A 16,428-nucleotide genomic window follows, 5' to 3' on the forward strand; every position below is an offset into this window, starting at 1 on the left:
TCTGTTTGCAATATACCTTTCCTTGTCTGTCTCTAAAAGTGCTTTTACTTTGTAATCATCTTGAAAGTAGTTTCTTTCTCTGGCCAATTTTTAAGAACCAGCTTTATTGGAATATAATCTAATTGTAGTAAATTACTCATCTGTAATTCCAATGAGTTGTGATGAATTACCCTTCACCTACCCACCTCGCCAAGATAATGGAATTCTTTGTCACCCCCGGTATCTCCCTGGACTGCTGTGTGGTCAGTCTCTTATCTCCTGCCTGGTAACAGCTGATCTGCTCTGTCACTGTAGGTTAATTTGCCTGTTCTAGAACTTATCATCATTGCAATTCTACATGAATGTACTCTGGTGTAAGGCTTCTGTGCTTATTTTATGGTTTTGAGATTCACTGATGTTATTGCATACGTCAGTGGCCCTTTCCTTATCGCTAAGTAGTATTTTGTTGTATGAATGTACCACAGTTTCTTTATCTGTTCCCTTGATGAGTATTGGAATGCTTGCAGTCTGGGCCTACTGTGAATAAAATTGAGATTAGCATTTGTATAAAAAGGTGTGGAAATTTGCCTTCATTTCTCTTGGGTAGATATCTGTGAGTGAAATTGCTGGATAATATATATGGGAAGTGCATTTTTCACTGTATAATACATTGTTTCTGGTGACTTTCAAGATCATTTCTTTAGCTTCCTGCTCTACAGTTTCCCAGTAATGTTGACCAAGGGCAGGTTATTCTTTTTTAAATCTTATATGGGATTCATTGTATTTTGGAATCTCTGAGTTGTTTTCTCTTAGGGTTTGGAAAAACCTCTTTTCAATACTGCCTCTTTTCCTTTCCTTCTCTCTTTTCTTTTGGCATTACGCATTACAATTGGATGTACACTTAAATTTTTTTTTTAATGTTTATTCATTTTTTGGGAGGGAGAGAGAAGACAGATCACGAATGGGAGAGGAGCAGAGAGAGGGAGACACAGAATCTGAAGCAGCCTCTAGGCTCTGAGCTGTCAGCACAGAGTCCGACATGGGGCTCGAACCCACACCCATGAACCATGAGATCATGACCTGAGCTGATGTTTGACTCTAAATCAACTGAGCCACCCAGGTGCCCCTGGATATAGACTTTTTTTACTTTCTTCCCATAGCTATTAACTCTTTTTCATAGTTTTTTTTTTTTTCTTTCTCTATGCTGTATTCAACTAAATTCCTTACGACAGTCTGCCAGTTCTCTAATTTCATTTTTGGCTTTATTTGATCAGTCATTACAAACATCCACTAGGCATTCAAATTTGTTTTATTTTTGGTCTTAGAAGGTTTTTAAAAAATCTGCTTCATCACTCTTAAACTTCTTGTTTCTTTTATTTCTTTGAACATATTAAATATAGTAACTTGATTAGTTTTATAATTTTAGTGTCTGAAGTTCTTGCAGATCTTTTTCCACAGCTGTTTTAGTTCCTTCTCTTCTACTTGTTTAATTTTTCATTTTTATTCCCTATGAACTGGTCCTTTTCTTTATAATTCTGTTTGTGGAACTTATATGGAAACTCCAGAAGTTTATTGCTTTTGATAGGCACTCTTAATAGGTTACATTCCTCCTGGAGGCTTTTTGAACTACTCAGATAATGTGAGTTCAGGCCACAGTCCATGTGATGTGATGGCAGCTTTTGGTATCAATTTATAATTTATGGGTAATAATGTTTTTTTATCCGCTTAGTGCTGAGGCTTGAGACAGTTGGTTTCCCTTGCTATTTGTTTTCTGGTGGGGGTATTTTGGGGTTCCTGTAATGTAGGTTTAGTTCTCTGGGGTTTCATCTTTATGGGAGGAGGATCTTCTGGTAGAGTCCTTGTTTTATGCAGGTTCTGGGATAGTCTTCTGTTCTTTATACTCTGAGATGGGAAAACCTAAACCCCAGGCCCCCTGGTTTAGCAAATATTTTCCAAGTGAAAGCCATCAGTCGTACCACTTTGGGATCCCATGATCACTTACTATTTGCTCTTTATATTTGCTGTCTTAGCCACTTGTGTGGTACCTAAAATCTTTTACCAACCAGCAGTTATAAATGTTTCTGTGGGTGGATACCTAGTCCACAGTATTTGAAACAGAATTTTCGTTGTTGCTGTTGCGTTTTAGAATTGCAGGGTCACATTATAATTTTACACTTTATGGTTCAGCATTAATGCCACCACATGTATACAGATGGTGTAAAACAAGTATAGTGGTATTTCTATCATAAAATAAACATTTGTTTTATGCAAAACTAGCCTTCATATCTAAATATGCAGCCCCTCTTTTCGGAACAATTTGGTTCCAATTTTAGTATATATGCTGCCAAAGCAAGCACTCAATAATTTGATTCCAAAATTAACTACAAAAGCTAAAAAAAAAAGGGGAGGGGGGGAGAGACTGCTTCAGTTTAAGGTTTTCCAGGAGAAACGGACCCATAATCTGAAGACTGTAGGTGGAATTACTGTTTGTTTTTCCCTCGTGCATTAAATTGTATTTAGGGGGATGTTTTTTTCTCACTTCACGATGATCTCAGATTATAGATGAGCAAACTAACATTAAAATATTTACAGTTAACTTACTATTCTAAGAATAAAACTTCTTAACTCTTTCCTGAACTTATTATTTTAAATTCATGGAATGTTATTTTTAAGAAAAGCAGCTTTCATATTAAACCCCTGTTTGTTTATGGGAAAACTCCAAGTGCTGTATCCTGAGTTTGATAGGAAGTTACTTCCTGGATCAAAATGGCATCTCAGTACAAAATGCCACTTAATGCAGCACTATGGTTTGCATGTTAGTCTATGTTATGTAAATCAATAGAGTTTTTAAATGCAAGTTTACTTCCTTTCAACACTTTTAAAGGAACGCCACCTACCTCTACTACCTCCGTTGTGCCTCCACTGTCTCCTTGGATTAGACTGGCACAGGGGCTGAGAGTGAACCGTCCTGGTGTGTGTGCAGTGGGTATTTAAAGAATGAATCACAAAAGAAAAGATATTTAATTTTTACTACATAATGTGTATAAAGAAGTTAAAAGATGAATTGCATATTCAGAAAAGTATTTGTAAAAGTGGGTTAGAGGATTAGTGTGTGTGTGTGTGCACATGTGTGTGTACACGTGTGTGTGTATTATGTAGGAATTTATGCAATATAAGAAAACCCCTATATTTCAAGAACAAATAAATTGCTTATGAAGAATTAAACTGTTAACAGATGTATAGGAAGTTTTTTGCTTTTCTCATAGGGAAATTCAAATTAAATTAATATTAGACAATATTTCTTACCTGCCTCTTTTGGAAAAGTGTTTTAAAACTATAGTATCTTGGGGCACCTGGGTGGCTCAGTCAGTTGAGCGTCCAGCTTCGGCTCAGGTCAGGTAATGATCTCACGGTTAGTGGGTTCAAGCCCTGCATCAGGCTCTGTGCTGACAGCTAGCTCAGAGCCTGGAGCCTGTCTTCAGATTCTGTGTCTCCTCTCTCTGACCGTTTCCTGCTCATGCTGTCTCTCCCTCTCTCTCTCAAAAATAAATAAAAAAACATTAAAAAACCCCCAAAAAACTGTAGTACCTGATGTTGGCAAGAAAGAAAGCAGTTGAAATAGATAGTGTCATATTCAGTTACTGGGAATGTTCATTAAGATAAGTATTTTTGGAGAATATTTGGACAATTTATATTAAACATTAAAATGGATTATAGTATGTGACTGTGTAATTCCATTTCAGTGCTTAGGAAATTATCCTAAACAAAATCTTATGCAAAAAGATGTTCTTTACAGACTTCTTTATAAGAGCAAAATTTTGGAAATGACTTAAATATATACTTTGTTTATGTGTTTGTTGAAATCCTTTGTTGAATAAAAGATTTAATGCCCAGCCGTAGAATAAAGGTTAAGTCAGTTGTGGTGTATTTCTTTGGTAGAGTCTGTATAAGATATATAGTCTGGAAAACACATCCCTGTTTTTGTAAGTATAAAAAGAGAAAAGGCTCCTTGTCAGCAGCATCCTTTTTTGTTGAAAAAAAGGCTTCTAGGATGCTTTTCTTTCCTGGTGTTTGTCTTTCCAGACTGGCTTTTCCTTCTCCATCTCCTCTAAAGTTTATTTTCATCTCCTCAGCCTCTGTAGATTATAGTGACCCAACGTTCAGTCTTTATCTTCTTCTCTTCTCTAGTTCTTTCCATTGAAGATTTCCAGTCTCCTGGCTTGGAATGATATTTGTATGCTAATGACTGCCAGATTTAAATCTTCTGGATGGACATTTCTTCTGAATTCTAGACTCATATGTGTCCAGCTGCCTACGTTACATCCTTGACTATATGTGAATAGCGCATCCTTAATATCTCAGAGCTAAACTCCTGATGCTTTTCACTTATTCAGGCAAATACTTGGGCACTGTGTATGGTACCTCTCTGTCTCTTTTCTCCCATATCTGGTCTTTTACAGGATTATGTCAGGTCTGCTTCACAGTGCTTTTAGAATCCACCCCCCTCTTACCAACTTGCCCAGACCCTTAATTTGTCCTCTGCTCCTGCTCTCCCTTCCTTAGTCTGTTCTCAGAAGGGCACTAACTAGAGCAGTGGTTCTCAACTGGGATGATTTTGTCTCCAGGGTGTGGGAAGCAGCAGCGAGGAGCCAGTATGGAGAGTGTGATCAAGCAAAGCTCTCGTGCCCTTAGAGCCCTTGCGGCTGATCCAGGTCCTCAGAGGTTAATTCACTTGAGTTAAGATGTTATTGCACTAATGTCCTTCAAGCTTCTTGAGTTGAAATGTTCTTGTGCAATGTCCTTCACGCTTTGGCACTCTTTTTTTTTTTCATAATATTTTATTGTCAAATTGTTTTCCATACAACACCCAGTGCTCTTCCCCTTCAGTGCCCTCCACCATCACCACCACCTCTTTTCCCCCCTCCTCCTTCCCCCTCAACCCTCAGTTCATTCTCAGCTTTCAATAGTCTCTCAAGTTTTGCATCCCTCTCTCTCCCCAACGCTCTCTCCCTCCTCCGCTCCCCCTGGTTCTCCATTAGGTCTCTCTTGTTTTCCTGCGAGACCTATGAGTGCAAACATATGGTTTCTGTCCTTCTCTGCCTGGCTTACTTCACTCAGCATGACACCCTCAAGGTCCATCCACTTTCCTACGAAGGGCCATATGTCATTCCCTCTCATTGTGGCACTCTTATAATAACAATAAGAAGAGGGTGTAAAGTTCCCAGGAATATGGCACAACAATAACCGTGAAAACAGAAGAAGTTTTGTCTAGAAAAAACCTTCTCATAGCTGTGGCTGTTTGTATAAAACTATTTGCATGTGAGAAATAAAGCGGCAATATGGGCACCGCTCATGTGGTTCCTCCTGTCCCCATCCTTTGACTCTCTCTTCTTTTCCTCATTCCCTTGCCCTCGTGTTCTTGCTTCTGAGCGCCCGCGTGTGCACTACACCAGGGGATATTTGACGATGTCTGGACACATTTTAGGTGATCACAAATGGGTGAGGATACTCCTGGCATCTAGTGTGTGCAGAGGGGGGAGTCCAGGGTTGCTGCCGGACATCTTACCACGTACAAGGCAGTGCCCCCTTATCTTGCTAGCCCCAGCCCTGAAACACAGAACCAAAACCAAACAGAGAAGAATTATTCAGATCAAATATCTTACCCCTGTGATTAAGAAACTCTGTACTGGGGCACCTGGGTGGCTCAGTCGGTTAAGTGTCCAGCTTCAGCTCAGGTCATGATCTCACGGTTCGTGGGTTCGAGCCCTGTGTTGGGCCATGTGCTGACAGCTAGCTCAGAGCCTGGAGCCTGCTTCAGATTCTGTGTCTCCCACTCTCTCTGACCCTCCCCTGCTCCTGCTGTCTCTCTCTCTCAAAAATAAATAAAAGAAACAAAAAAAATTTAAAAAAGAAACCCTGTACTACAGGTAGTTAAGACACTCTGTGCTTACAGGTTCTATTTTGCTTTGTTTTGTTTTCTCAGGATAAGTCACGTGTCATGGCACTCCTCTTCCCTAAACCCTCCACTGGCTCCCAGTGTCATTCACAGTAAAAACCAGCAGCCTGGCGAACGTACATCTGGTCCTCTTTTACATCTTGGAATCTGTCTTGCTCTTTCTGTCCCAGCCATCCTAACCTCCTTGCTCTTCTCTTCAGACACCAGGCCTCCTTCTTCTCTGGATTGCAGTCCTTTCTGCCTTTGCTTATATATCATCTTCTTAATGAGGCTTCCCTAGTCCATGGCAAGTAAAATTGCAGCCCACTTTTCCTCCGTCTGGCACTCCCCATCCACTGAGGAGAAGACTCCCGTCTTCTTGCTGTGACACGTTAGCTTGCTAACATTCCATATTATATATTTATGTCATGTTTATGACTTGTGTTGACAGTCCTCACCTTTCCTGCCATCAAAGAATGTACGTGGCAAGAGGGAAGAGGGTTTGTTTTTGTTTTTATTTTTAAGCTAATGGACCTTAAGTACCTTTGTACCTTGTGGTACAAAGCAGACACTCTAGTTGTTGAAGTAACAGTTCAGGTGATGTGTTTCCTTTTTAAAAAATTAAAAAAAAATTTATCTTAGAGAGAGAGAAAGAGAGGAGAGAGAGGGATGACACAGAATCCTAAGCAGCTCCAGGCTCTGAGCTGTCAGCACAGAGCCTGATGTGGGGCTTAAATTCCGGACTGAGAGATCATAACCTGAGGCAAAGTCAGACACTTAACTAACTGAGCCACCCAGGCGCCCGTGTTGTGCTTCCTTTAATAGGAGTCTGGATGCTTTCCATCTCTTTCTACTTTCGTAAAATTTCCCATATTCCTTTTATATATAGAGATTATTTTTATAGTGGAAAATTAAAATAAGTGTGGTGAAGTTTGTTGTGGCTAAGTATTTTGTCTTTTATTAGTAGAATTTAAACATACTCTATTTTACCCATCTTTATAATTTTCAAATGTTAGATTCTGAAGCAGCATATACAATGAATATAGTCTTAATTTTGTGAATACATTTTAATATTTACAGCTAAAAGACTATATATTTTTTTATTTTCAAAGGACTATGATTTAATCTCCAAAGAACCAAAGCCTTTTGTATTTGAGGGGAAGGTACGTGGCCCTATTGTTGTTCCTACAGCGGGAGAGGAAGCTTCTGGGAATTCAGGCAGTTTAAGAAAAGGAGTCGTAAGGAAGGCAAATGTGTCTCCTAAAGGAGATGAAGGTGATAAGAAATCTGCCTGTATGGATCTGGCAAAAGAAGATGTGAAAGATAACGGGAGAACATCACAACATCAGCCGGGTGATCAAAATAGAACTGGGTCTTGCGCCCAGGGCTTAAACCATGATATTGTGAAGGCACTGGACCGAATTACACTGCAGAACCTTCCTTCTCAGACAGCCCCGGGTTTTACCGCCGGAGGGAAGAAGGACTACGGTCTCCCTCTCTCCGTCCTCACGTGCACTAAAGCTTGTCCACACATGGCTGCTTGTGGAAATGTTCTGTTTGAGGGAAGAACAGTGCAGCTAGGGAAGCTCTGTTGTACTGGAGTTGAAACTGAGGATGATGAAGATACGGAGTCTACTTCATCAGTGGAGCAAGCATCAGTGGAAGTCTCAGATGGACCCACACTCCACGACTCAGATCTCTATATTGAGATTGTGAAAAATACAAAGTCAGTCCCAGAGTATTCAGAGGTGGCTTATCCTGATTATTTTGGTCACATTCCACCTCCATTCAAAGAACCTATCTTAGAAAGACCTTATGGTGTACAGAGGTGAGTTTCAGATTTTTTCTTTCTTTTAAACAGGACCATTTGTCAGAATGTAAGATGTACTTACAAAACTGCTTTGGGTATTTAGGAAGAAATGTACTCTGAATTAGTTATTGTAATTTTTTATCCTGCTTTGGAAATTTTGCACTGTTTTAAAATTGTCCTTATGAGTTACTTTGTTTTCTAAGCTCATTAGTTATTCAGATGAAGCCAGCATAATAAACTTGACCATTGGACAATTTAGAAATTTAGAAATTTTTTTATTTAGATGGAATATGGAAGTATAGATTATTTTCTAATCTTTCAATAAAAATAATATATATTAAATTAGTAATTTGATTTTAATTTGAACTTGATTTAGATACATGATTTAAAAAGAGATGTGGACATTATTATCCTGTTATAAAAATTGAAATTAGAAATAATCAGGTTGAAAATCTGGGATTCATAAAAACAGTAACTGTAGTTCTTATATCTTGCCAATTAATTTTAGAATTTACAAATAGCATTAATTATTGCCAACCAGTAATATTTGGCATATAAATATATTTGTGGTACAACCTGACTGTTTTCAGTTATTACGGCTAGGGTTCTGTGAGGATGGTTTACTAGTACCTAAAACGTATATGCGCTTATTACGAGCATAGTATGTAATGATAAAGGAAGACACTGCTGTGGGCATTTGATTTTCCTTGGACTAGAGGGTTTTTTAAAGGAACAACTGTATCTTATTAATTTCTTTTACATTTAGTGTGTAGTATAAATTAATTATTTTTACATAGCAAGTTAGTATATGTTTAATGCACTGGTTGGCTCCTTGGCTCACAGATATGAAATTACATTCAGCATAGCATCAGAACAGGGACTCACTTTGCTGCAATGATGTGTGAGAGTGGACGTGTGCCCTGGCATCCGCTGGGTGCATCACACACTGCACCCTTCAGAGCTGCAGCCCTGAGAACACTTGCAATGATGGGGACAAAATTTGGCTTGCTCCTGTTGGCCTTCTCAGTTTCTTCTTAGGAGATGCCCACAGGAACTGTGGGAGAGATGCCCACAGGAATGTGGGGGAGATGCCCACAGGAATGTGGGGGAGCTGCATTTGTCCCGTGAAGTGTCATTAAGATTGGAAGAACACGTGCGTGTGGCAGTCATACTTGAACCAGTGGATCTGTCTTGATAAGAGTGATGAGTCAGTGTGGTGTGGCCTAGCAGGATGGGGTACTCTGAAAAGCAATTACGAATGTTTGGATTCCAGACTTGGTGTGTGTATGTCTGAGCAAAGTAATTTAATTTCTTTAGATTCCAGTTCCAAACTGTGGATTGACACCCATTAATACCCAATATTAAAAGAAAAAATAACTGTGTCACATGTAGTACAGCAAAGTATTATTTCATAAACCTTTGTTTTGGATGTATATGTATATATATATGCATGTGCTTGTATGTGTGCTCATGTGTGTAAGGGCCATGACTTTTTTTTTTTAATGCTTATTTTTTAGAGATCACGAACATGAGTGGGGGAGGGGTAAGGAGAGGGGGAGCCATTGCTTGTGAAACCCTCCCCTAGAGGGTCTGAGTAGGTCAAAGCCACAGGGCTCTCAGAAGGGAGGGGTTTGGAAACACACCCCCATCTGAGATAAAATTTGGGAGAGAGGTGCTGCCTGGCAGGTTGAAGGCTTGGTCATGGACAGTGTAGAAGAGGGTTGTGGATGAAAGCTGGGGAAAAAGGAGTGGTATCTGGTGGCTGGCCGGTGAGAGACTGGGAAACTTTGTGCTAGAGACTGGGAAACTGGGGATGCTATTTTCACCTCATTGTGCGTACCCACACATGCACGCCACATCGATCCACCCCAGTAAGTTAAGCAGTATCGTCTGGTGGAGAATGGAGCCATTACAAAGCCCTTCCCAACTGCGTCAGTCAAGTCCCAGAGGACAACCACAAGTCTGTCCCCCTGCCTAGTGTACAGAATATAAAGTACTTCATAGTTTGACTGTAGGGGAAACTGACTGTATTATCATTCTGATTTCATTCTGTTTGCTGGTCCATCTATTAATTTTCTTTCCTCTTTTTCTTTTCTTATTCTTAGATACAGAAAGAAAAATTTTATTTTTATTTTGTTTTTATAAAAACATTTAAAAAATTTTACTGTGATTTTTGTAAAATTTTTATTCCATTTTACTTCATTTTATCTTATTCTATTTTACACATTAAAAAAAATTTTTAACATGTTTTTCCTTCTTTTTTCTCTTTTCTTTCCCTTTTTTCTCTATCAAGCTTCTTTCAACAAATAAAGACACACCTAGCATCTAGCTTCCTTTGTATGATTGTGTTGTTTTTAATTTTTTAATTTTTAAAAATTCTTCCGTTTCCTCCAAAATGATCAAGAGAAGGAATTTGCCCCAAAAGAGAGAACAGGAAGAAATGACAACTAGGGACGTAATCAACACAGATATAAGTGAGATGTCTGAACTAGAATTTAGACTCATGATAGTAAAATAGTAGCTGGGGTTGAAAAAAGCATAGAGTCCCTTTCTGTGGAGATGAAGTAAAATCTAGTCAGGACAAAATTAAAAATGCTGTAGTTGAGATGCAATCTTGAATAGATGCCACCGTGGCAAGAATGGATGAAATAGAGCAGTAAATCAGTGATATAAAATACAAAATTATGGAGAATAATGAAGCAGAAAAAAGAAGGAAACTAAGGTGAAAGAGCATAATACAAGGATTAGAGGACTCAGTGATTCGTTAAAAAGGAATAACATCTGGGGTGCCTGGGTAGCTCAGTCAGTTAAGCATCCCATTTTGGCTCAGGTCATGATCTCACGGTTCGTGGGTTTGAGCCCTGCATCAGGCTCTGTGCTGACAGCTAGCTCAGAGCCTGGAACCTGTCGTCAGATTCTGTATCTCCCTTTCTCTGACCCTCCCCTGCTCACACTGTCTGTCTGTCTCTCTCTCTGAAAAATAAATAAAAACATTAAAAAAAAAAAAAAAGAAGGAATAACATCTGAATCATAGGAGTCCCAGAAGATGGAGAGAGAGAAAAGGGGTAGAAGGTTTACATGAGCAAATCAAAGCAGAGAACTTTCCTAACGTGGGAAAAGACACAGATATCAAAATCCAGGAAGCACAGAGAACTCCCATTAGATTCAATGAAAATGACCATCCACAAGGCTATCATACTCAAATTCACAAAATACAAAGACAACAAAAAGAATTATGAAAGCCGCAAGGGAAGAAAAGTCCTTAACCTAAAAGGGAAGCCAGATCAGGTTTGCAGCAGATCCATCCACAGAAACTTGGCAGGCCAAAAATGAATGGCGGGATATATTCAATGTGCTTAATCAGAAAAATATGCACCTGAGAGTACTTTATTCAGCAAAGCTGTCATTCAAAATAGAAGGAGAGAGAAAAGAGTTTCCCAGACAAACAAAAACTAAAGGAGTTCATGATCACTAAACTAGCCCAGAAAAAATTTTCAGTGGGACTCTCTGAGGGAAGAAAAGATGAAACAAAACAAGAAAGGCCAAAAGCAGCAAAGACTAGGAAGGACCAGGGAACATTACCAGAAACTCTGACTCTACAGGCAAAACACTGGTAATAAATTCATATCTTTCAGTACTCACTGTAGATGTCACTGGACTAAATGCTCTAATCAAAAGACATAGGTAACAGAATGGATAAGAAAACAAGATTCATCTATATTCTATTAACAAGAGGCCAATTTTAGACCTAAAGTCACCTTCAGATTGAAAATAAGGAGATGGAAAATCATCTATCAGGCTAGTGGTCACTAAAAGAAAGCTGGAGTAGTCAAACTTATATCAGACAATCTAGATTTTAAAATAAAGACTGTAGCCAGAGTTGATGAAGGGTATTATAATTAAGAAGTCTATCCACCAAGAAGATCTAACAATTGTAAAAATGTATGCCCCCAACGTGAAACACCCAAATATATAAATCAGTTAATAACAAACATATGTACATTAATAAAGACTCGCTGCCAATAATCCTGTAATAGTAGGGGACAACGACATCCTACTTAAAGCAATGGATAGATTATCTAAGCAGAAAATAAACAAGGAAACAATGGCCTAGCATGACACACTGGACCGGATGGACTTGACAGATATATTTAGAACATTTCATCCTAAAGCATTAGAATGCACTTTCTTCTCGAGTGCTCACAGAGCATTCTCCAGAATAGATCACATATTGGGATCCAGGCCCTTCTAAAAAAGGAAGAACGGTCTCAGATACAAAACCTAACCTTACACCTTAAAGAGCTGGAAAAAGAACATCAAATAAACCAAACCAGCAGAAGATGGGAAATAATAAAGATTAGAGCAGAAATCAATGCTATTGAAACAAAAACAAACAAACAAAAAACCCAACAAAACAACCAGTAGAACAGATCAGTGAAACCTGAAGCCTGTTCTTCGAAAGAATTAACAAAATTGATAAACCTGTAGCCAGTTTGATCAAAAAGAAAAAGGAAAAGACCCAAATAAATAAAATCAATAATGAAAGAGGAGAGATCACAACCAGCACTACAGAAATATAAACAATAATAAATGAATGTTATGAGCAATTATATGCCAATAAATTGGGAAATCTGGAAGAAATGGACAAATTTATAGAAACATATAAACTACCAAAATTGAAACAGGAAGAAATAGGAAATTTGAACAGACCCATAACCAGTAAGGAAATCAAATTGTAATCAAAAATTTCCAGGGGTGCCTGGGTGGCTCAGTTGGTTAAGCAGCCAACTTCGGCTCAGGTCACAGTCTCATAGTTTGTGGGTTTGAGCCCCACATCAGGCTCTGTGCTGATAGTTCAGAGCCTGGAGACTGCTTCAGATTCTGTGTCTCCCTCTCTCTCTCTCTGCCCCTCTTCCACTCATGCTCTGTTTTTCTCCGTCTCAATAATAAATAAAACATAAAAAAAAATTCAAAAATCTCCCAAACAAGAGTCCAAGGCCAGTTGACTTTCCAGGGGAATTCTATGAAACATTAGAGAAGAGTTAACACCTGTTCTTTTGAAGCTGTTCCAAAAAGTAAAAATGGAAGGAAAACTTCCAAACTCATTCCATGAGGCCAGCATTACCTTGATTCCAAAACCAGACAGATGCACATGGATGCAAAAATTCTCAAGTTACAAGCCAACTGGACCCAACAATACATTAGAATCATTCACCACGATCAGGTGGGATTTATACCTGGTATGCAGGGCTGGTTCAATACCCACCAATCAATGTGATACATCACAGTAATAAAAGACAAGACAAGAACCACCTCTCAATAGATGCAGACAAAGGATTAAACAAAATACATCATCCTTTCTTGATAAAAACCCTCAAGAAAGGAGTGATAGAAAGATCATACCTCAAGATCATAAAAGCCATATTGAAAGGCCCACTGCTAACATCATCCTCAATGAGGAAAAACTGAGAGCTCTCCCCCTAAGGTCAGGAACACGACAGGGATGTCCACTCTTGCCACTATTATTCAATATAGTATTGGAAGCCCTGGCCTAAGCAATCAGACAACACAAAGAAGTAAAAGGCAACCAAATTAGCAAGGAGAAAGTCAAACTTTTGGTTTTTGCAGATGACATGATACTCTATATGGGAAACCCAAAAGATTCTACCAAAAAAACTGTTAGAACTGATCCATAAATTTGGCAAATCACAGGATATAAAATCAATGTACAGTAAATGGTTGCATTTCTATACACCAATAATGAAGCAGAAGAAAGAGAAATCAAGGAATTTATCCCATTTATAATTGCACCAAAACCCATAAAATACCTTGCACTAAACCTAACTAAACAGGTGAAAAATCTATAAACTGAAAACTATAGAAAGCTTGTGAAAGAGATTGAATAAGACACACACAAAAAGGAAAAATATTCAATGCTCATGGATTGGAAGAAAAAATACTTTTAAAATGTTGATATTGCCCAAAGCAATCTACATATTCAATACAATCCCTATCAAAATAATACCAGCATTCTTTACAGAGCTAGAACAAACAGTCCTAAAATTTGTATGGAACCAGAAGAGACCCCAAATAGCCAAAGCAATCCTGAAGAAGAAAACCAAAGCTGGAGGCATCACAATTCCAGACTTCAGGACATATTATAAAGACTGTGTGGTGCTGGCACAAAAACAGAATGGAACAGAATAAAAATCCCAGAAATGGACCCACAAACGTATGGCTAACTAATCTTTGACAAAGCAGGAAAGAATATCCAATGGAATAAAGACAGTCTCTTCAGCAAATGGTGTTGGGAAAACTGGACAGCAAAATGGAGAAGATTGAACCCGGACCATATTCTTACCCCATATGCAAAAATAAACTCAAAATCAATAAAAGACCTAAATACAAGACAGGAAACCATCAAAGTCCTAGAGGAGAAAGCAGGCAGAAACCTCTTTGACCTCAGCCACAGCCACTTCTTACTCAACACATCTCCAGAGGTAAGAGGATCAAAAGCAAAAATGAACTATTGGGACCTCATCAAGATGAAAAGCTTCTTCACAGTGAAGGAGATAATCAGCAAAACTAAAAGGCATCCAACAGAATGGGAGATGATATTTGCAAATGATGTATCAGATAAAGGATTAGGATCCAAAATCTATAAAGAAGTTAACAAACTTAACACCCAAGAAACAAATAATCCAGTGAAGAAATGGGCAAAAGACATGAATAGACTCTTCTCCAAAGAAGACATTCAGATGGCTAACAGACACATGAAAAAAATGCTCCACATCACTCAGCATCAGGGAAACACAAATCAAAAATCACAATGAGATACCACCTCACACCCGTCAGAATGGCTAACATTAACACTCAGGCAACAACAGTTGTTGGTGAGGATGCAGAGAAAGAGGAACCCTTTTACACTGCTGGTGGGGATGTAAACTGGTGCAGCCACCCTGGAAAGTAGTATGGAGGTTCCTCAAAAAATTAAAAATAGAACTGCCCTATGACCCAGCAATTGCACTACTAGGTATTTATCCAAAGGCTACAGGTGTGCTGGTTCAAAGGAGCGCATGCACCCCAGTGTTTACAGCAGCACTATCGACAATAGCCAAAGTATGGAAAGAGCCCAAATATTCATCGATAGATGAATGGTAAAGGAGAGGTGGTATGTATGTATACACACACACACACACACACACACACACACACACACACACACACACAGTGGAGTATTACTCACCTATCAAAATGAATGAAATCTTGCCATTTGCAACAACGTGGATGAGACTAGAGGGTATTACAGTAAGAGAAATTAGGGAAAGGCGAATCTATGACTTCACTAATAGGTGGAATTTAAGATACAAAACAAATGAACATAAGGGAAGGGAAGCAAAAATAATATAAAAACAGGGAGAAGGAAAACATAAGAGACTTAAATACCGAGAACAAACAGGATTGCTGGAGGCATTGTGGGTGGGGGGATGGGCAAAATGGACAATGGCATTAAGGAAGACACTTGCTGAGATTAGCACTGGGTGTTACATGTAGGGGATGAGTCACTGGATTCTACTCCTGGAATCATTATTGCATATATGCTAACTAACTTGGAGGTAAAATTTAAAAAATAATTTTTTTTATTGTAATCACATACTGATAATTACTTGAATCCATATCTTTGGCTTAAGTTGGTTACAAATTAAAATGAAACTTATCTCTTATAATTTAAAATATGCTTAGCATTTTTGGGTGCACTTTTCCTGTTTTCATATTCCATACAATTAGAACATGAGAAAAAGTAGAAAGAAGAAAGGTCACTGTGTCTCATTCCTCAGAGGTAATAACTTTTAGCAGTTTGATTTTACTTTCCATTTTTCTGTATGTTTTAGAAAAGTTGTCTAGCTGTATTTTATAGTAAAATATAATCCATATTGCCTTGTTTTGAAAAGCATTCAAGGTATTTTACAAAAATACTTTTATCAAAATATAATGGAAAACATGCCAAAGAAATACAGTAACTCTCAATCACAGAAATATGTTTGCCTTCTCTCAAAAGAAATGCATATTAATATACTGAGATATCATTTACCACATATCAAATTGCCTAAAATCTAGAAGTTTGATAGCACATTCTACTGATGAGGCTGTGGAGAAACAAGCTCTCTTGTACATTAATAATGAGATTGCAAATTGCTAGTACCTCTTGTGGAGGGCATCCTGATGGTTCTCTCAAGATTAACAGTACTTATTTCCTTTGACACAGTAATCCCACATCTGGGAATTTGTAATTTATATATATGACACACACATAATTTGCACATCTGTGCAATGGTGTTCACAGTTTTTTGTTATGGCATTGTGCCCACCAATCAGACTAGTTAGATAAATTAAGGTGTATCTTATCTATGAATTCTATGCATTGATTAAAATGCAAAATGATCTCTATGCACTGATGGAAAACCTGTAAGATGCTTGTGGAGAGAGAGTAATAAAAGTCGTTAACTGGATGGATAGAGGGTATGGCTTGTGGAAGTGAGAGTCTCCGTTTTATACTTTTATATAGCATATGATTTTTGCTACATGTCAATAGATTGCCTGTTCATAAATTTAAAATTGAAAAATTGGTGAAAGACTTGTGGTGAAAACAAAATAAGGAACGCAGAACCCTGGATTTCTTTATATTAAGTTTAGCATGGCTCAG

At 38.3% G+C, this 16,428-nt stretch overlaps 1 protein-coding gene across 3 annotated transcripts in view; it reads left to right on the plus strand.

Annotated features, from left to right (window-relative positions):
- Positions 1-16,428, plus strand: part of AGTPBP1 (ATP/GTP binding protein 1) — a 166,277-nt gene that overhangs the window by 83,921 nt on the left and 65,928 nt on the right. For all 3 annotated transcript variants that reach the window (XM_029920063.1, XM_029920062.1, XM_029920064.1), the window contains exon 14: positions 7,027-7,742. In XM_029920063.1, the coding sequence (XP_029775923.1) occupies positions 7,027-7,742 (716 nt within the window). The remainder of the gene's footprint in view (positions 1-7,026; positions 7,743-16,428) is intronic.

The sequence above is a fragment of the Suricata suricatta genome, chromosome 13 (genome assembly GCF_006229205.1).
Source record: "Suricata suricatta isolate VVHF042 chromosome 13, meerkat_22Aug2017_6uvM2_HiC, whole genome shotgun sequence".
Taxonomy (NCBI): Eukaryota; Metazoa; Chordata; class Mammalia; order Carnivora; family Herpestidae; genus Suricata; species Suricata suricatta.